The sequence below is a fragment of the Mesocricetus auratus genome, unplaced genomic scaffold (assembly GCF_017639785.1).
Source record: "Mesocricetus auratus isolate SY011 unplaced genomic scaffold, BCM_Maur_2.0 Super-Scaffold_100015, whole genome shotgun sequence".
NCBI classification, from domain to species: domain Eukaryota; kingdom Metazoa; phylum Chordata; class Mammalia; order Rodentia; family Cricetidae; genus Mesocricetus; species Mesocricetus auratus.
In genome coordinates this window covers 51,082,509-51,103,218 of record NW_024429198.1, presented here as the reverse complement: position 1 = coordinate 51,103,218, position 20,710 = coordinate 51,082,509, and the positions used below count along the sequence as shown (strand labels likewise).

The window sequence follows — 20,710 nt, the reverse complement described above, 5'->3', positions numbered from 1 at the left end:
AACATAGTGACAAATTTATAATCTAGACATACACACAAAATTATGCAAGGTGCCATTGAAGAGATGTTAGACAATGAGCCTCTTGTGTGTTCTAATACTGCAGATAATCAAATACACAGGTAGTTAAGATGTTTTGAGAGGTACTCCAAATACTAAGGCCAGGCTCCGTAGAGAGAACTGGCCTGGACAGTGAGGTCCCCAAAGCTGGAACTTGTAAAGGAACAGGAAGCATTCCTGGACAGAAGAACAGCCCCGAAAGCAAGAGAGGGACACAAACACTAACCAAAAATCCTGATTAGTCAGATACCAGAGATCAGAATCAGGTGAGGAATCCACCCAGGACCTGAGAGAATGCTGTTGGTTTGGATAGACAATCATGGTAAGGCTGTCTCTGTAAAATAAATTAATAAAAATAAACACACAAGTTGTTTATTTGTGCCAAATCTGAAACAGGTGTGAAAATTAGTGTTGGGTCTCTGGATGCTTGCTCCCAAAGGATACATCATAAATTCTGCTCAGGTGGCCATGATAGATAATTGGGCTTTACACTTAAAAATGTCTTTCACCGGCCGGGCGTTGGTGGCGCACGCCTTTAATCCCAGCACTCGGGAGGCAGAGGCAGGCGGATCTCTGTGAGTTCGAGGCCAGCCTGGTCTACAAGAGCTAGTTCCAGGACAGGCTCCAAAGCCACAAAGAAACCCTGTCTCGAAAAACCAAAAAAAAAAAAAAAAAAAATGTCTTTCACCGAGGCCTTAGTGGCATTTAAAGGCCTTAGTGGATAAATGCTGAGTATGAAGTTAGAGGAGGTGCCAAGTTCCCCATGTGCCCTTGCATTAAGAGCGTGGGCAGTGACTGACGCGTGGAATGTGACCGTAAGGTCTCAAGGGAAAGATGGTGACAGGAGAGGAGCCTAGTAGGAGACAGGGGCCCCGGAAGAGGGGTGCAGGTAGCCAGATCAAATCAGTCTCTCTTGGGAGCTGAGAAGTCCAGAGGCCGTTTAGCATCTTCCTGTAAACTCAGAGGGAGCGGGGGACAATGTTCAGCTGGTTTCCAGGCTCTGAGGCAAGGTGGGAGAGTAACCGCGTTCTTTGACTTATGAGGACTGACTTTTGTTTTAAAGATGTATTTATTATGTATGCAGTACTCTGCCCGCACATATGCCTGCAAGCCAGAAGAGGGCGCCAGATCTCATTACAGATGGCTGTGAGCCATCATGTGGTTGCTGGGGAATTGAGCAGCCAATGCTTCTAACCTCTGAGCCATCTCTCTAGTCTTTTTGTTTTTCCAGATGGGGTTTCTTTATGTAGCCTTGACTGTGCTGGATCTCGCTCTGTAGACCAGGCTGGTCTCTGCCTCCTGAGCACTGGGACTAAAAAGGCATGCGCTACCTCCTGGCGAGGACTGACTTTTGTTTTGTTTTTCGAGACAGTTTCTCTGTTTTGGAGCCTGTCCTGGAGCTAGCTCAGTAGACCAGGCTGGCCTCAAACCCACGGAGATCCTGTCTCTGCCTCCCGAGTGCTGGGATTAAAGGCGTACACCGCCAACGCCCGGCTGAGGACTGGCTTTTTGTTTCGGGTATTTGTTGCTGTTCTGACACACCGTACTGTATTAGTCCTGGCTTGATGGGAACTTGTTATGTAGACTGGGATAGCCTTGACATACAGCTTCAGCCTCCAGTGTGCTGAGAGTAAAGGCTTGAATTTTCATGTTTTTTCAATTCCATGTTAAAAATGTTTATTTTCCAGCTCTTGTTGGTGGTGAGAAAGCAGAATGTTTAAACGGCTGGCGGGGCAAGCCTGTAATGCTAGCTGCTATGAGGATACAGAGTTCACAGCTCGCACAGGTAGCTTAATGCGTCTCCTTCACACGTGAAAACGAGGGCTGGGATGTGGTGCAGTCACCTACCTCGCAGGAAGCCATGGGTGCAATCTCCCTGAGCTACATTCACACTGATGGTAAAGGAGCTGATGTGGGGGGGGGGCACGCATGGAATCGGACACTTCCAAAGCAGAGGCAGGAGGACGGCAAGTTTAGGTCCCCCTTGAGCTACAGAATGAGACCCTGTTCCCAAAGTCGGGGAGCTGGAGCAGGCGGAATGATAGTCTCAGTGGAAAACTTTGCTTGCAGTCATGAACATGGGCTATATTACTCACCAGACTCCCACACTCAGCACAGTTCTGGTACTCTGATTTCATTCTTTTGGCTACGTCAGTTGCTGGCACTCCCTCTGAAGGAAGGTATGCCCGGCAGTATGGACACGTCCATTTATTATTCTTTATACTGGTTGCAATACAGGATCGGCAGAATCTACTCAGAGCAAACAGAGAATACGTCAGACAGGGCTCAGCACTTGAGTTCACTGCTCTTCCAGAGGACCCGAGTTCCATTCCCAGCACCCGAGTCTTCTGGCCTCCCGTGACACCTGCACTCATATGGGCACATATTCATACATAGGCGCAAACACATAATTGAAAAATAAAAGAGCTAGACATGGTAGTCCACGCTTTTAATCCTAGCACCCAGGCAGCAGAGACAGGCCAGCCTGGGAATTCAAGGTCAGCCTGGTCAACACAGCAGGTTCCAGACCAGCCAGAGCCACACAATGACACGTCTCTGGGCTTTAAGGGTCCATTCAACTGCTCGAAGATAAAAAGACCAGAATCTAAGTTCTACCACGGCTCTGCATGGAGACCCAAAGCAGTGGGGGCCTATCAATCACCTCAGAGAGGCTGATTTCCTCAAGCCATGATAAAAAGATGGCAAGAATAATTATCCACTTAATGAGTTTCCTTCTCAGAAACCCTATCCTAGAAGTAGTCTCTTGTGGAGTTCCCACTTTCCTGAGTTATCCAGAAAATGTAGCTTTTTCTCTTTCTTCCTTCCAAACTCCAGGCATACTTCTCTTGACAGTCTGGGTTTTCTCTCTCTGCTGCTGCGTGTGACTGCTTGCCAAATATGTCGGACCCTAACTCGGAGGGCATGGCTTGCTCCCCTGTCTAAATTCTTTTATGAATGAGACTAAGAACCTTAAGAAGAAGCTCAGTTTACCCACTAACTCTCTACCTCCTATAATCTGCCTGGGATTACAGGAATACATCACTAAGCCCAGTTGAAAGAATATTCTTGTTTTGTTTGTCTGTTTTTGAGAAAGGGTCGCACTGTGTAGTTTTTTGTTTTTGTTTTGTTTTATGAGACAGGGTTTCTCTGTGGCTTTGGAGGCTGTCCTGGAACTAGCTCTTGTAGACCAGGCTGGCCTCGAATTTACAGAGATCCACCTGCCTGTGCCTCCCAAGTGCTGGGATTAAAGGCATGTGCCACCAATGCGCGGCAGCACTGTGTAGCCTTGTTTGCTGGAATGTACTGTGTAGACGTGGCTGGCCTCAAACTAACACATATCTGCCTGATCCTGCCTCCTAAGTGCTAGGATTAAAAGTGTGGGCCACCGTGCACAGCCTTTAAAGTATATCCTTTTAAGAGTATTCATTACAAATGGTTCAAATGTGGGGGTTTTTGTTTGTTTGTTTTCTGTTTTTTGAGACAAGGTTTCACTGTGTGGCCTTGGTTGTCCAGGAACTCACTCTGTAGATTAGGTTGGCCTGAAACACAGAGTTCTGCCTGTCTCTACCTCCTGAGTGCTGGAAGCTGAATGCCTCTGCCTGGCTACAAATGGTTCAAATAAAAAACTTTTTTTTTCAAATACACCATCAATGGCTCCAACCTGAATTATTTGCTCACATGACTTACGTACCAGCAGATAAGCCCTCACTCAATGGGAGTCAGAGGTGAGACTGCAGAAGGACTCGGTTTGATAAGGCCTGAGGTTTTTTTTTTTTTTTTTTTTGGTTTTTTCGAGACAGGGTTTCTCTGTGGCTTTGGAGGCTGTCCTGGAACTCGCTCTGTAGACCAGGCTGGCCTCGAACTCACAGAAATCCGCCCGCCTCTGCCTCCCGAGTGCTGGGATTAAAGGCGTGCGCCACCAACGCCCGGCAGGCCTAAGGTGGGCATGATGACACGAATGGGAGCTGGAGGCAGGGAAACTGGAAGGTCAAGGTCATCCCCAGCTTAATAGCAACTGGAGTCTAGTCTAGCCTCAAAGCAAGAGCATAAACAAAAAGCTAAAAGTGGGGAGGGGGTAGAGGAATGAAATAAAAACAGGGGTATATCTTTTGTCATATTAGAAAAAAATTAAATCAGCATGCCAATATTCCCAGTACTTGGGAGACCGAGACAGGGAATTTCAGTCAACCTGGGCTCCATAGGAGAGTTCTAGGATAGCTTGAGCTACAAGACCGTTTCCAAAAACTAAACAGGAAAAACAGTGGCGTGAGTCCAAGGGAACCTGGAGAACCACTGGGAATTCTTTCCTAATGGAAGCAAAACCAGAAACTGCACCAGCTAGGGACCACTTTGCTGAGGTTCAGGAAGGCTGCTAGGAATCCTAGGGCATAAACTGAGGTGGGCAGTGAGAGATGAGTAGACGGGGCCAGCCTGAACAGGAGGAAGATCGCACAAATTCAAGGCCAGCCTAAGTGCTGGTCCAGGGAACCATGAAAAGTATATTACTTTCAGTTGACTGTTTGAACCACTTGCAATGCGGACTTTTCAAGAATATACTTTCAGTCCATAGCCTTCTCTTAAAACATAAAGTAGAAAGATATTCAGAATTAAGCAAGGGGTTTAACATTTCATAGGTCATTCTAGGTCCTACCAAAAAAAATGAACCACCTCATATACTTTTTTTTTTCTTCTTTCTTTTTTTTTTTTAAATTTTATTTTCCAGTTTAAATTTAGATAAGAATCAAGGTTGCTTCACAAGTCAGTTCCAGGCCCCTCTCCCGTTCCCTCCCTTCCTCCCGTGCCCTCCCCTCCCCCCCCCCGTTATCCTCCACCTCATATACTTTTAAGTTTAGAATAAATTTATTCAAGACACTGGTGCCTTCGCCAGGGTGTGAGAGAACAAAGCTGTAAACCTGTCACTGAGGGAGTACAAGGAGGACCAGAAGTCTAATGTGTCCTAAACACGTTCAAGACTAGCTTGAGCCATGTGAGATCCTGTCTCTAAAGCCCCTAGAGTTTGGTTGGTAGAGTTCAGTTTGCACAGATGCAGCCCCAGGTCCCACTATGGTTGACATAGTGGTAATCGCAGAAATCCCGAGGTGGAGGGAGGAGGAATTCAGGGTTATCTTAGCCACATTAGTGAATCTGATATACAAGACCCCGACTCAAAAAGCCAAGACACACGAGTGCCTCATACCAGTAAATGGCAGTTGACATTGGCAAGGGACAAGACAGGCAAAACAAAAGCCATGCCCTTTTGGCAAATGAAAGAGCGACTAGCTGTGTGATCCCCCAAGTTGGATGCCAGAAGTAGATGGGGCTGATGGCACTAGCCATAGGGGCAGAGAATGACCACAAAGGGTGGGAAGGGATTTCTCAGGGTAAGGGAACCCACTGTTCCAGATCTCCATGTGGTGTTGTTATGGGCCATGAACAATTGCCGCAATTCATCGTACACTGTATGAGTCACACTCTATCACCTCAGTAAAGCTGAGGAGCAAAACAAAAACTTCTGTAACACTGTGAGAAAGATCACAGGACCACTTCCAACATGGGCTCCCTCCTACACAACCCAGGCACAATTGCAGCTGCTCAGAACTCTGTCAGAAAGTTGACATGACAATCAGGAGAAATTGCCCAATAGAGAGTTTTCTGGGAATTCCCAAAGTTCCCATGAGTAAATCATACTGTGGTGTCCTGCAGCTCGGCTGATGTGCACAAAGTCCTGGATGCTGTGGTACATGCTATAACCCCAGCATTTGGAAGTCAACGGCAGGAGGGTCCACAGTTCAAGATCAACCCCAATGCCATAAACAGTTGACCAGCCTAGACTCTACATGAGAGCCTGTCTCAGAAAGAGTGTGATTCTTTCTACCATGAAGACCCCAAGGGAGAGGAATGGACACCACAGAAAGGAGGTATTTGATTGTCTAGCCTGACCCACCAGGAGGCTATGAAGTGAGAAATCACAAAAGGAAGGTCTAACACAAAGAGAATCTGTAGTTTAAAGACTGGAGTTGAACATGGATGTAAATGGCACACCATTTTGAAAACCTCACTCCAGCCCATTGTGGTGGAACACTCCTTAATCCCAGTACCCAGGAGGCAAAGGCTGGAGGATCTTCATGAGTTCAAGACCTGTCTTGTCTACAGGCCAGCCAAGACTACATAGTGAGACCTTGTGTCTCTCAAACAGCAGCAGCAAGAAAAATCAATCTGGCTCCTTGTTTTCAAAACCCTGAATGCAGTCAGTGAAACACCCCACCCCACCCCACCCCACCCCCAGCAAAAAGCATCTACACCACCAGCCGTCCTCTGACCTCCACACGGGCCAGGCAGCACATACACGTCCACACAAAGCACACATAAAACAAATACGGTAATTTGTGAACGAAAATGCGATGGGCAGAAGGAAACCTTCCAGGTGCGATACCAGGACTTTGAAATCGGGACGTCCCACATCTGGCTCAGCTGTGAGGCTTGTCTTACAAGCTTGGTGCCACTCCAGGGCCATCTCCAGGAAGTGCTGGGCCAAGCCCTGTGAGGAGTGTGGCCCTCAGCCCCTGGCCTCCCTTGTAGCACAGCGGATAAAATCAACAAGGAACTCCATAATGACTGGACCAACCCTGAAGCCAGCTGGAAACTTAGTTACAGCACTGCTATTTGTTATTTTAGAGCTCCATTTTAGTTGTCTAAATTAAGCAATTAGCCAAATCCCTGTACTAAAGAGGCCAGCAGAGTGCTGGAAGGAAACAGGAAAACAGCTAAGGACACTGGAGAGACGTCTGTCCCAGTCTCAGAGCAAAACTGAACTCTGAATGAAAGAAACAGGAAAGAGAAGCACCCGGGACTTTCTGGGGTGGTGGGGGAGGGTTCTGGAGGGGGCTGTGGGCAGCACGTGGTAAGTCTAACCTGTTAACTGAGGAACCCAACACAAAGCTTCTCTATGGATGTGCTGATACAACGCCGAATTCCAACCTCGAGTCGGCTAGTTCAATGGCTCACACCTGTAATCCCACCAGTTGGGAGGCAGGAGGATTGCTTTAAGTTGAAGGCTGGTCAGGGCTATGTATAGTGTGGTCCAAGTCAGTCTAGGTTAGAGTGAGAACCTGTCTAAACAATCTTTAAAAAAAATACTTAAGCTGGCACAGTAAGTATGAAAATGGGACGGAATATGGGGAGGTGTTACCAAAGACAACAGTCACAGGCTAATATTATTCTGTTATAGGGTAACACACACACACACACACACACACACCGGTGCTATGGAATGACGCCAAATTTTACAAACTATGTTTTGTTTTTGGAGTCACTTATACTCATTAATCCAACCAATATTCAACATTTAATTGCCAAATCTTTACAGAATGGGGACATTGTGCTTTTAAAGGAGTGTTCATCAACCAGAACAATGGTAGTCAAGAATTTCCCAATCGTTGTGGCACAAAAGGCTTTACACACACACGGAGAGTGTGTGCAGGGACATGGAGGTCTCATGTTTAATTATCAGTTTTCTCTTAAAATTCTTATAGAGAGAGAAATCAGATCGTTGGAGCTGGGGGCAGGCTCAGCTGGTAAAGGATTTGCATAGCCTTTGTAAAGCTCAGGGTTCAAGCCCCAATACTATCTTATAACCTGGGTATATATCCCCCCCCCATCTAAGTTTCATGGCCTTGAACTTGCTTCTTCCTTTCCGACAATAAAGTCTGAAAGTATATATGCGGCAGGTGAAAATTCCCAGGAAATTAGAGACTTTCCACCATACACTAATGTTGAGAACGACAACAAAACAAAACAATAACAAAAACCAGCCTAAGAAAAAAGCCTAGCTGTTCCCAATTAGTTGTAGCCACACTAATTTCCTGACCCAAGAACCGGGCTGCACAGAATTAGCCTTTGTCTGCTAGTGTTCATGTTAAGTCTACAGGAGGAGCTGAGCATGGTGGCACACACCAGAAATCCCAGCGCTCCCTCCTCGAGGGGAGAGGAGAGCTCACACAACTCAGGATGCAAGTGAAGTCAGAAGAGTCCGTGATGGCTCACTTCACCGTCAGTTCAACTGGGATTGGCGCCTCGAAGGAGACATGCTTTCGGATATGTTTCTAAGGCAGCTTCAGAGAAGGTTAACTAAAGAGGATCCAGCCAGAATCTGGGTGGCACTGTCCCCGGGGCTGGGGCCCCAGACTAAACAAAAAGGGAAGGATAAAGCTAGCTGCTTCATAATTCATCTCCCTCTGCCTCCTGACTGTAGACCAAGTATGTTCAACTGCCTCATACGCTGCCCACCATGCCTTCCATATGCCCAAATGACTTCTTTCTTTTATAAATTGTCTGGTCATGGTCACAAGGTAGCTAACATGCATCCCCAGCCTCCTTCAGCAGGCATATCTATAACACTCAGAACAGTTGACTTTTCAGGTTCTGGGCACTGAACCTAGGCCTTGAACATTTTATGTAAGTGCTTTACAAATGAACACTATCCCCAAAACTTTGGTTTTTTTCTCCTTAACTGTAAATTAGGTTCCTTTTCAGTTCAGGTCTTAGTTTCTCTTCAGTAATTCCCTTTCCCTAGTTCTCTGACGATATTAAAGCAAATGTACAAAGTCCTTTTCTCCTATTCTACTTTTAAAACTACTTTTTTGTGATATAACTAATCAATTTAAAATATAAAACCCAAACAAACCCTCCCCTAAGTTGCTTCTTGGGCATTTTGTTACAGAAACAAGGAAACTCTCTAGGGATGGAGAGAGAATTCAGTGGCTAAAAGTGCTTCCTGCTCTTCTAGAGGACCTGGGTTCTGTTCCCAGCATCCATATCAGAGGTGCACAAACACTGCAGCTCTAGGGAATCCAGCTCCCTCTTCTGACCTCTGAAGGCACCTACACTGGTGTGCACATATCCACAAATACACATTACACACACACACACACACACACACACACACACACACACACACACACACACACACATGCGCGCACGCACCTAAAGATAAGCCTTTAAAAATTGCTAGTGGAGAGGTGACTCTTGAGTGGACGTACCTAGTGGTTGTCCAAGGAGCTCCAGGGACACCACTCTTTAGGGTCATCATCCACCCTAGGATGGAGGTTTGTGGGGACAAAGCCTCTGAGTAACCATGCTCCCATAAGTAACCCCCAAAATGAACTCAAAGTTGCACTTGAAATAATAATCCCTTTGGTCATCATTGATGTCCTATCTGGAGTGAGTATATGCTTATTTTCATACTGGGAAGAAAAGCCACAAAATTTGTCTACTGTCTTCACCAAACTCAGTTATAACCCAGAGGCCAAACATAACAAGCACACAGAGGCACATGTCCTCTAGATGGTTTCTCTAGAGAGTTCTCACTAATTGATAATACATAAGCAGATTACAAATACCTACAATATATAATAGGGTAAGATGGTTTCACCTTAAGCTAGAAAGAAACCTTTGAACTGCATCTCTAAGAGCGAAAGCACTGTAGTTGGGGGTGTAGCTCAGTGCTAGACTGCCTGCCTCTTGAGCACAAGGACCTGAGTTCAATCCTTAGTCAAGAGGAAGGGAAACCCCGCCAGAGTCTGGTGTGATAGAGCATGCCTATAACCCTAGCATTTAGGAGTCTGAGGCAAGATGATCTCAGGTTCTAGACCGGGTTGTGCTACATAGCAAGAACCATCTCAAAACAAACAAACACCTACTCCAGAAGTCACCACTTTGAAGAGGCTTTATCGCTTCTACTTAATCACAAATGTAACATTTTCACTCAAAGTGATTAGAAACGGCCTCGGTAGCATTTTGTCTAGGAAAGGTGTGCATGTCTATGATTGTAAGCACTTGTCTCCCCTGAGTTCCAGGGAGATACAGCTCTTTCCATCTTGTACCACACCCTGGTCTTGGCTCGCTTAGGCCCATTCTCAACCTCTAGACCAGTGTTCTCAGCCTTCCTAATGCCCCAACCCTTTCATACAGTTCCTCATGTTGTGGTGACCCCCAACCATAAAATTGTTTTCAAAACTGTGATTTTACTGCTGTTATGAATCATAATGTAAATATTTGTACTTTCTGATGGTCTTGGGCAACCCCTGTATAAAGGGCACTGGACCCTCTCACAGGCGTCTCAATCCACAAGTGGAGAGACCCTGCTCTAGACCTTTTATGTAAATCTTTTAGCTTTCATCTGCTTCCCTGATCTGAGATATTTGTGTTTGCTTGTTTGTTTCTGGCATTTTGTTATTTTGGAGACAGTGACTCCTTATGTACTCTTAGCTGGCTACCACTTGATACTCAGGCGGGATTTACATTTGTGGCAGTCTTCAGGATTCTACATTTCAAATGCTGAGATTACAGGCATGCCCCACCAGAGCTGGTATAAACAGTCACATTTTAAATTCTCTTTTCCAGATTGCTAAATGCTCAGTAGGTCTGTAACAGCTGTTCTTGGTGGTCAACTTGACTGCATCCGGAATTAACCGAAATGCAAAAATGGACGGCACACCCGTGAGGAATTTTTTTTTTCTTAATTTAAAGTAGGTAAATCCACTTCTAACCCAGACCTTTAAGGTAGGAAGACACAGGCCTTCAATCCGATGGTGAGGCAGGAAAATACACCTCTGATCTGGGCCACACCTTCTGCTGAGGACGAGGGAGGGAGACCAAAGCTTTCGCTCTCTGCCTGCTTCCCCTTGCCATGTCCATTCCTTCACTGGCATTCCAGCCCACTTCTTCAGGATCCCGGTGTGTTCTGAAGACCAGCTGAGACACCCCGCCTTGTGGACCGAGCAACTCCTGGATTCTATTTGAGTGTGTGATGCTAAGGGGTTGAATCCCAAGCCTTGTGAATATGAGGCAAAAACCCTGCCACTACAGTACAGCCTGTGGTTTGAAGACATCTCCCATAGTTCTGGGCATCTGAGTATTCGGTCCCCAGCTGGTGGCAGTGTTTGGGAAGGCTTAGGGCTTGCAGTGCTGTTGGAGGAAGTGTATCACCTGAGGCAGACTTTGCGAATTTAAAGACTCTGGATGTCAGCCATTCTGAGCTCACTCTCTCTGCTTCCTGCTTGTGTTCACAGACGGAAGCTTTCAGCTTCCAGCGGCCATGCCTCCACCCTGCCATCATGGAACTACATGCCTCAGTAAATTCCTCCTTTCATAGGTTGCCTTGGTCAAGACGTTTTATCATGGTAACGGCAAAATTGCTAATATGTATCCCTAGCCCTCTTCAGCAGGCATGTCTATAACACCCAGAATGGTTGATTTTTCTGGCACTAGACACTGAATCTAGGCCTCATGCATGTTAGACAAGTCCTTTACCAGTGAACAATGACCCCGACCCTTTGATTTCCCTGTAGCCACAAACCAGGCTCCTTTTCAGTTCTCTTCACACTGTCAGCAACTCTCTTTCCTTATTTCTCTGACAATATCAAAGCAAATGTTCAAAGTCCTTTTCTCCTAATCTACTTTTTTTGAGGGGGGGGGTTTCGAGACAGGGTTTCTCTGTGTAGTTTTGGAGGCTGTCCTGGCACTCGCTCTGTAGACCAGGCTGGCCTCGAACTCACAGAGATCCGCCTGCCTCTGCCTCCCGAGTGCTGGGATTAAAGGCGTGCGCCACCAACGCCCGGCCCCTAATCTACTTTTAGAACTGTTTTTGTGATATGAATAATCAATCTAAAATATAAAACACTGGATGTCGGGCGTGGTGGTGCACGCCTTTAATCCCAGAACTAGGAAGGCAGAGGCAGGTGGATCTCTGTGAGTTCAGGAAAAGCCATGGTCTACACAGTGAGTTCCAGGCCAGCTTGGGATATGGAATGAGATCTTGTTTTAGAAAGAGAGAGACTGAGTCCTGTAGTTGTAGAAAATTGTCTAAAGTATAAAACATTGGCCATCAGGATGGCTCCAAGGAGAAAGGCCCTTGCTAGTTTCATCTCTAGAACCCACAAACAGAAGGGGAGATGGAGGCATGAAGATCATAAGTTCAAGGTCATCCTTGCTTATAAAGTGAACTTAATGCCAGCCTGAGGTACACAAGACCTGGTCTCAAATAAACAAGAGACTAGCAAAACACCCACTTAAGGGTAAGGGCACCTACCACCACACCTGGCGACTGGAGGACAGTCTCCAAGACAGACAAGATGGAAAGAGAGTCAACGCCTGAAAGCTGCCTCTTCCCTTCCCCCGTATCCTATCCTGGGCAGCATGTATCACCTCACTCAAATAATGAACTAACTGGAAACCCGGAAGTTCCATTGAAAATCAAACAGGCCTGGAGATACAGTCCATGTGGTGGAGTGCCTGCCCAGCCTGTCTAGCAGGCACAGGACCTGAGTTTGATACACAGCACCATATGTGTAGTTTACCTGTAATCTCAGCTGGGAAGACAAAAGAAACAGTCATGGTGGCGTACGCCTTTAATCACAGCAGTTAGGAGGCAGAGGCAGGAAGATCCCTGAGTTCAAGGCCAGCCTAACCTAGTCAGACCCTGTCTCCAAAAAGAAAAAGAAAAGAAAGAAAGAGGAAGGAAGGAAAGAAGGAAGAAATTTAAGGACCAAAAGTGGAGGGCACCCTTGACTACATAGTTCAGGGCCAGCTGGGATACATGCATCCCTTTGTCAAACAGAGATGATGATGATACTTATTTATGGACTTTGGCTTATAAGGCGCCTGGAGCAAACAGAAACCACATTTTGAGTCTTTTCTGTGTGTGGCACTGGCAATCCAGTCCAGGGCTTGGTTTGTGCTGCTGTGCAAGCACACTCCACATTCCCAGCTCTCAGCCCTCTTATGGGGCTCTATACACTTCAAATGCTCACAACATCTCATCTCTCACCATTTAAGAGGAGACTCAGATTCTGAGACTCAAGCACTTGGTTGCAAGATGGCTCGGGGCTGTACTGATTTCAAATGCACTTTCAGTCATGCTCAACTGGCACTGTGCCACAACTGTGTTCGAAAAGGATCATCTATACATTCATCCATCAAATAAGTTGTCACTATGCAAGTTTGACTTTCGATAGAGCTATAAGCTAAAATCAGCAGAAACAGCCCCATTCAAAAATCCAACCTCGATATGGAATAACAAAAACAAAGGGCTTCACTTGCAATTTTCTCATTTTCCAAGTTAGGTTCAGCAGCAAGGAGTAATTCATTAGAATGTACAACTGGTGTTAACAACAGTCCCCAGTGCGAAAAGGACCCTGGTTAACATTTGTAAAGTGGAAGGGGCCCAAATTGGCCAAAAGGAAGAACATGGAAATTCTGCCCACAGCCAGAACAATGGACATAGATTTGTCAAAACAAAGAACAGCTAAGGGAGGGAAGACTGTCTGTCCAGCCCTTGTTATGCTTTTTATGACTGTTTTCCCAGTGGCCAGTTTCCTATTCACTTTAACAAAGAAAAAAGATTAAACGAAAATACATGTAACATTTTGCAAGCTTATATTATCCTTTGGCAGAAACAAATTACTGTGTTCAAAGTCCGACCCCTGGAAACAATCTGGAGTCATCTGATTGCAGCAGCAAAGATGCCCTTCAGTGCCGTAGAAGGGATTCTCAAGACTTATTGTCCGTCTTTGGTTCAACTGCAAAGCTTTAATGTTAGTAAAGGTTAAACTAAAGCTCTGGAGATCTAGCTCAGGCACAAGGCACTTGCTTAGTGATTTATTTACAAGTCCCTGAATTCCACACACACTCACAAAGTAGAGCATGTGGAGTTGGTAGGGAGCTTTCTTACCATGCAAGGACCCCCAACCTGATAGAAACTGGACACCGGGTGCGTGCAAGTCAGTGATCCCTGGGCAAGTGGAGACAGGAGGGTCAAGGTCAAGGCTACTGGAGTGTGGCCGCACCTTTAATCCTAGAACCCAGGAGGCAGAGGCAGACAGATCTACACAGTGATATCCAGGCTAGCCAATACTACATAGTGACAGTCACAAAACAAAACGATTCAGGCCACCCTCAGATCCTTCATTAGACCCAAACTCACCCCCGAGACCCCCAAAGGAAAATAAATAGGTCTTTAAAAATGTAGTTCTCCTTAGGCTATTGTTGTAATCCAATCAACATATTTCATGACATTACACAACAGAATTTTGGCTCTCACTCTGTCAAGCTGGCCTTTGGATGGTATGTCAAAGAGCTGTGTTGAGACACCTAGGAAACAACATCAGTCACTGGAAAAGATGTTAAAAATGTAAGCCTTGAGTTTAAAGTACAAAGCTGGAAAAACAAACAAAATAAAAAACCAGGTCCTAAACATAAGCCACAATGAAGTGCCCAGAGCACTCTTGATTTAAACACTGTGTGGGAGGGTGGCACATTCTCCTCCCTGGCTATCCGTATTTGTCAAGCTTCACTCAAGTGCTGTTAAAAAACATGGCCCTGCATATGCATTTTTGTTTGTTTGTTTTTTATGGGACAGGGTTTCTCTGTATTGTTTTGGAGGCTGTGGGTCCAGCCCGGCCTCGAACTCACAGAGATCCGCCTGCCTCTGCCTCCCGAGTGCTGGGATTAAAGGCGTGCTCCACCACCGCCCTGCTCTGCATTTTTTATATACAGGGTTTGGTTTGGCTTGGTTGATAAGCTGAAAGTGGGCCCCAGCAAATAGTTTTTGTTCTGTTGCTTTCTCTCGATGTAGTTAGTTTCATAGAGATGACGGTGGAGTGGGTTTTGCTTTTGACCTATGTATGCAATCACATAACTCAGACCCACGTAACCAAGAAAAAAAACTGCCTGAACAAATGACTAACACAAATCACACATCGAAGGACTCTGCTTATTCAAACAAGAGCACACCCATTATGGTCAGGGCGTCATTTTTAAAGCCTTAGAAACTACCACTGCTTTGCAACAGTATTGAGTTTTCACAGCGTGACACAAGATTTTGAAAAAACGAAACAAAACAAAACTGTCTATACTTTCGGTTCTGGGAGAGACAAGGGCTGGCAGGTAGCACACAACCTCCAGTCACTTTGCAGCCGAGTTTTAAGTGGGTGAATTTAGTGGCGTGGAGCAAAATGTCTGAGCAACCTTAGAAAGCGTTTGGCAATACGAAGAAGGTCTTATTGAGACCTTAAAGGGGGTCCGCGTCTGTGAGTGTTGGGAAAAGGACTGGGTGGGAATTAAAAGTTTGTGCAGATCCTCTACAGCACAGACCTCCGGCGGCTCTGGAACATGTGCACAGCTCCAGCAAAACAAAACCCACCCAGGTTCTTAGGAAAGTGGGAGGCACCCCCGGACCAGTCAAAATCAGCTGGACCGCCTTGCATGGTGGGATCCCCCTGCCCTATGGTCTCACGAGCCCCGGCTCTCGCAGTCCTGTGTAAGCGTCCCACAACCAGCCCTGCATCAGTTCCCCAGTAGTCGCTGCTTCTCCACCCACCCACCTTGTGCCCTCCGCTTCCCAGGCATCCTTTCCCGTTGGGTGGGCGCGACACCCGAGCTCCCGGACACTCACACATGGCCACAGCGGGTCCGGACCGGCTGATGTAGCACCTCCAGGCACACCGAGCAGTCGAAGGAGGTGATGGGCAGCTCGGTGTCCCCGCTGCGCTCCAGGGACCGCGGGGTGGCGGAGGCGGGCGCGGACTTGGAGCTGTCGCTGCTCAGCAGGGAGCCCATCGCTGCACGCTAGCACCGCTGGCTGCCAGGAGCTCGGTGTGGGCTGTCGGGGGTGGGGTGGGGAGGTGTCTGTTGTCCCTCCCCGGAGGAAGGAAGTCCCGGCCCAGCCCGGATCGCCGCCTCCTGGTTCGGCCAGCCGCGTCGCACAGCCTCTCGGTGGAGAGCAGGGAGAGCGCGCGACCGCCGCTTGCAAACGCTCTTCCGCGAGCGACCAGGCGCTGCAGAGGCTCGAGGTCTCCGGAGGGTGAAACCTGAACCTTCCACCCCGCGACCGCACTCAGAGTTCTGCAAAGTGCAGTTTGAGAACACCCACCGGAGACGGGATGACTATCTGGTCTCCAAGTTGGTATCTTAATAAGCCTCAGAGCCGACCTATGACCATTTCGGTGATTGACTCAATACTTTAATCAGGAAGGGAGAGATAGCTGGGGGCGGGAGGGGGGGTGAGTGGAAAGTTTCTTCATCCAGAACCCCACTTGTTGGCTTACAAATACAGTGCCAACAGTCAGGCAGTAGGATTGCTACGAGTTCGAGGACAGCCTCGGCTGCATTTGAACGCGGCAGTGTTTCAAAAACAGACAAGACAGACATCATGGCTTACGCCTTCAAGTTCAGCACTTAGGAGGCCAGGTAAAGAAGATTATCGAAAGTTTTAGGGCAGCCTGGGCAACACTGTGAATTCCAGAACATTCAGGGCTATGGAATGAGACCGTTTTCGATGTAGTTCAGTGGTGGTGTGCTTGCCTAGACTGTATGATATGCGGGTTTGTTCCCCAGTACTGTGTAAACGACAAGGTGAAAAATAAAGCTCGTACCTGCGTATGGTGGGTAACAGCATGTAGGAGGTTGAGCTAGGAGGGAAAACATAGGTTGGAGAGAGTAACAGACTTAATGCAGTTGTATAGGCTGATACACAATATGCAGTGAACTGTACGCAATACTACAAAATATTAAATTCTTTTGATCCTCACCAGGTTTCTCCCAGTCTTTACCTTTTTGCGTTTCTTTTTGAGGCTTTTAATTTTTTTTTCTATTTTCAAGACAGGGTTTCTCTGTGTATCAGTCCTGGCCTCAAACTCAAGATCTGCCTGCATCTGTAATAAAAGGTATGCAGTCATGCCCAGCTGACACTTTTATTTTATGTTGTTTAATTTTATGATGGTGAGCCTTGTCTCTCAAGCGAACACTCTATCATTAAGCTGTAACTCAGCCCCCTTTGCTTATTTTTTGTTTTGTTTTGTTTCGGTTGCTGTTGGTTTTGAAAACTGGTCTTACAATGTAGCCCTGGTTAGCCTGAAGCTCACTATGCAGAACAGACTGGCCTTGAATTCCCAGAGATCTGGATGCGCTTCTTCCTCCCGAGTGCTGGAATTAAAGGCAAGCACCAAAGCAAGCGGGGTTCTCCTGACCCACAGCCACTCTCAAGTAAATGCATTGAGGCTTATATCAACCGTAAATGCTCAGCCAATAGCTCAGGCTTATTACTAAATTGATTTCACATTTTAAATTAACCCGTGTTCTTCATTTACACTCTGCCACGTGTCGGTGTGGTACCTTTGCCAGCGTGGCACGTTCATCTCCTGCTCCCTCTGCACCTGGCTGCCAACTCTAGACTTGCCCTTCTTACTCCCATTATTCTCCTAGTCTGGCTCGCCTGCCTAACCTATTCTGTTCAGCCATTGGCCGGTTAGCATGGCTATTAAACCAATCATAGTGACGCATATTCATACGGTGTAAAGGAATATCCCACAGCACACCAACACGAGTATCAAGCATGCTTTGGGGACACCAGACCTTGAGCAGAGACCCACTTCCCCAAAAGCCTGGGAGTAGGCAGCTATAAAACAATGTTTACTAAAAACAATAAAATGCCCGGGGCAATAAGTTCCTGAAAAGGGCTGGCCCGAGGAACGCCCTGACCTCAACCTTTTCCAAAGTCTAACCACCTCTTCAGACACACCCAAGGCAGTTTTCTGGTGTCAGAGAGAACCAGCCAGGGGTAAGGAGAGAGCAGAAGCTTCTCTGGAGGGAGCCTTTCTTGGGAAGTTTTCTTGAGCCTTTTGGGGGCCTGCTTAAAGTTTTCTTTACATCGTTGAACGAGTCTCTGTGTTGTCAATCTCCGCACATTGTTTTGGAGGCTGTCGGTCCAGCCCGGCCTTGAACTCACAGAGATCCGCCTGCCTCTGCCTCCTGAGTGTTGGGATTAAAGGCGTGTGCCACCACCGCCCAGCAATTAGGGCCTTTTTTATTTAAAGATTTATTCATTTATTACATATACAGTGTTCTGCCTACATGCCAGTAGAGGGCACCAGATTGAATTGTAGATGGCTGTGAGCCACCATGTGGGTGCTGGAAATTGAACTCAGGACCTCTGGCAGAGAGCAGTCCATGCTCTTAACGTCTGAGCCATCTCTCCAGCCCAATGATGGGCAATTTTTTTCAGGTAGAATTTTTGTTAAAAGTAAGTGGATGCGAAGAACAGTGAGGCCTACCAGGTGGATTTAAACACATGTTCTGTCTCTGACTTTACTCGTTGTGCAGCATTTAATGACGAAGGCTACTGTGGGTCAAATATGGCACTAGTCACCAGGGGCAGGATAAAGGGTGGTCTAGTTAGTTAGCATCAATTGTCAACTCAGCGCAGCCTAGAAAGTAACTGAGGAATTGTCCTTATCAGGTTGATCTCTGGGCTTGTGTATGACAATGAGAAGTTGTCTTGGTTGTTTATCTATGTAGGAGAGCATAGCCTACTGTAGGCAGCCCCTCTCTCCAGGTAGGTGGTCCTCAGCTATATAAGAAAGCTACCTAAACGCTGGGCAGTGGTGGTGCACGCATTTAAGCCCAGCACTCGGGAGGCAGAGGCAGGCAGATCTCTGTGAGTTCGAGGCTGGGCTGGACTGACAGCCTCCAAAACAATACAGAGAAACCCTGTCTCGTAAACCTAAAATAAAAGAAAAGAAAAGAAAGCTACCTAAGCATGAGCCTGGGGTGAGCCAGAAAACAGCAGTCCTCCATGGTTTCTGCTTCAGGCTCCTGCCTGGAGTTCCTTCCCGGACTCCCCTCAATAATGGACTGTGACTTGGAGGTTAAGCCTAAAAAAATGTTTCCTGCACCTGACTTACGCTGACAAGCATTTGTGGAATGCAACTAATGACTGATGGAAAATTACAGCTTTGTCTTTACCGTATTTGGTGTATATTTGAATTGAGACTTGATTTACATGCTTGTACCACCCCCTGAGGTCCTTCCTCTATAAGTTCCAGCGCGCCCCAAAAAATAAAGGCTCTTGATCAGCGAACGTTGTCTTGAGCCTGATTCTATTAACCTCTTGAAGTTCACTTTCCAGATCGGATCTGCTCGTGAAGGCCCACCAAATTAGTAGCGACCCTCATCACCTCACCCCCCGGGTCGGGGGTCCCTTCCCGGGGGTCGCAATGGAAGGGAAACTTATGGAAAGTTGCTTTTGGTTAGAATATTTCATCACAGCAACAGGAAAGAAATTAGAACAAACTAAGGAGTGGACAGCTACTGGCTTTGGTCACGGGAACCTCTTCACCTTCACGGTCGTCCTCTTTCTTCATCTGTGAATTTGAGCTGCTTTTGACTGGTTGCTGTGGACCGTGGTGGTCAAGGCAATGCAGTGTACGTGTATGAATGTTTCCTTGACACACTGGGACTTTGGAGTGCGCCACTCACTGTATACGTTTTGACCTCAGGCCTTCCCTATTGGTGGAATCCCAGCCTTCCTAGCCCCTCCCTCCTAAATGATGATGCACTTCCTCTTTCTCTTCAGTCTACAGCTTGCAACATCTCACCAACACTTCCTTTTTCTCTTGCATAATCTGTTCAGTTAGTCCTGTGGTTGACACCAAAATTGACGCCTCTTTCCTGTCCTCAAGGCTCTCATTTCTCATAGATACGCTGTTTGAGAAAATAACAGCTGTAGCCCAGCAGTGGTGGTGCATGCCTTTAATTCCACCACTCAGGAATCGGATCTCTGTGAGTTTGAGACCAGCCTGGTCTACAGAGCGAGTTTCAGGACAGCCAGGGCTACACAGAGAAACCCTGTCTTGAAATGCCCTGTCTTGCAAAAACGAAAAGCAAACCTTTATAATAGAGTACATCATCAGTGGTCAGAATCTATGAAAAGAATGGGGATGCTGGCTTCAGCCAGAGCGCATAACAGAGAAGGGAGCGAGAAAGCACATTGTGCAGCTAGAGATGCAGCTCGGTGGGCAGAGAGCTTTCCCAGCACACAGGAAACTCTGATTCTCATCTTCATCACAGCAGAAACTGAGTGGAGGCAGGAGGATCAGAAATTCAAAGTCTTCCTCAGTTATATAGCAAGCTTGAGGCCTGTCTGGGTGACATACCAAGACCTATTTTCAAAAATTACAAACACCAGCATGGTGCTGAAGGCCTTTAACCCCAGCATTTCAGAGGCAGGTGGAGCTCTGGGAGTTTGAGGACAGCCTTGTCTACGTACAGAAACCCAGAACAACCAGGGCTACATAAAGAGACCCTGTCTCAAAAAATAAAAACAGGAAATAAAAAACAAAACAAAACAGAAAACAGCACCCCATCACTAGCCATGAGGGAGCATGCCTTTAATCTCAGCACTCAGGGGCCAGAGGCAGGACATTCTCTGTGAGTTGAGGCCTGTTTGCATAGGGAGTTCTAGGACACCCAGGACTGCTAGGAGGAGGAGGAGAGATGACATCCAAATTCAAATGGAGGGAAAACCAAAGCATTTCAGACAGGGTGACTGGATGCTGTGAGTACAGGCAAGGGGGCAGGAAGCCCCCAGCTCTGGCTCACAAAGCCGCATCCAGTCCCCCGTTGACAGAATTTCCAGCTCACAGCATTCGACAGAGAGAGGAAACTGGAGACCAGGACATGTGAAAATGGAAGTGGCCTTGGTGGGTATTTTCAGTTGGCTTCTGTGGCTTCATAGAACCAATTAAGAGCTTGAGCAAGTCAGTGACATGGCCACACTCACAGTTTTGTCAAGTCATTCTGTCCTCAAAGTGTCTTGCAT

General features: G+C 46.9%; 1 protein-coding gene across 3 annotated transcripts in view; it reads right to left on the bottom strand.

The window, feature by feature from the left end:
* Nucleotides 1-20,710, bottom strand: part of Rnf125 (ring finger protein 125) — a 75,757-nt gene that overhangs the window by 10,702 nt on the left and 44,345 nt on the right. The window contains exons 1-2 of one of the 3 annotated variants that reach the window (XM_040757884.1): nucleotides 16,488-16,505; nucleotides 2,154-2,307 (exon numbers count right to left, since the gene is read on the bottom strand). In XM_040757884.1, coding sequence (XP_040613818.1) covers nucleotides 2,154-2,195 — 42 coding nt within the window. In that variant the 5' untranslated portion in view covers nucleotides 2,196-2,307; nucleotides 16,488-16,505. Of the gene's footprint in view, nucleotides 1-2,153; nucleotides 2,308-15,508; nucleotides 15,985-16,487; nucleotides 16,506-20,710 lie in introns of those variants that run through there. The other 2 variants (XM_040757883.1, XM_040757885.1) reach the window with 2 other exon arrangements.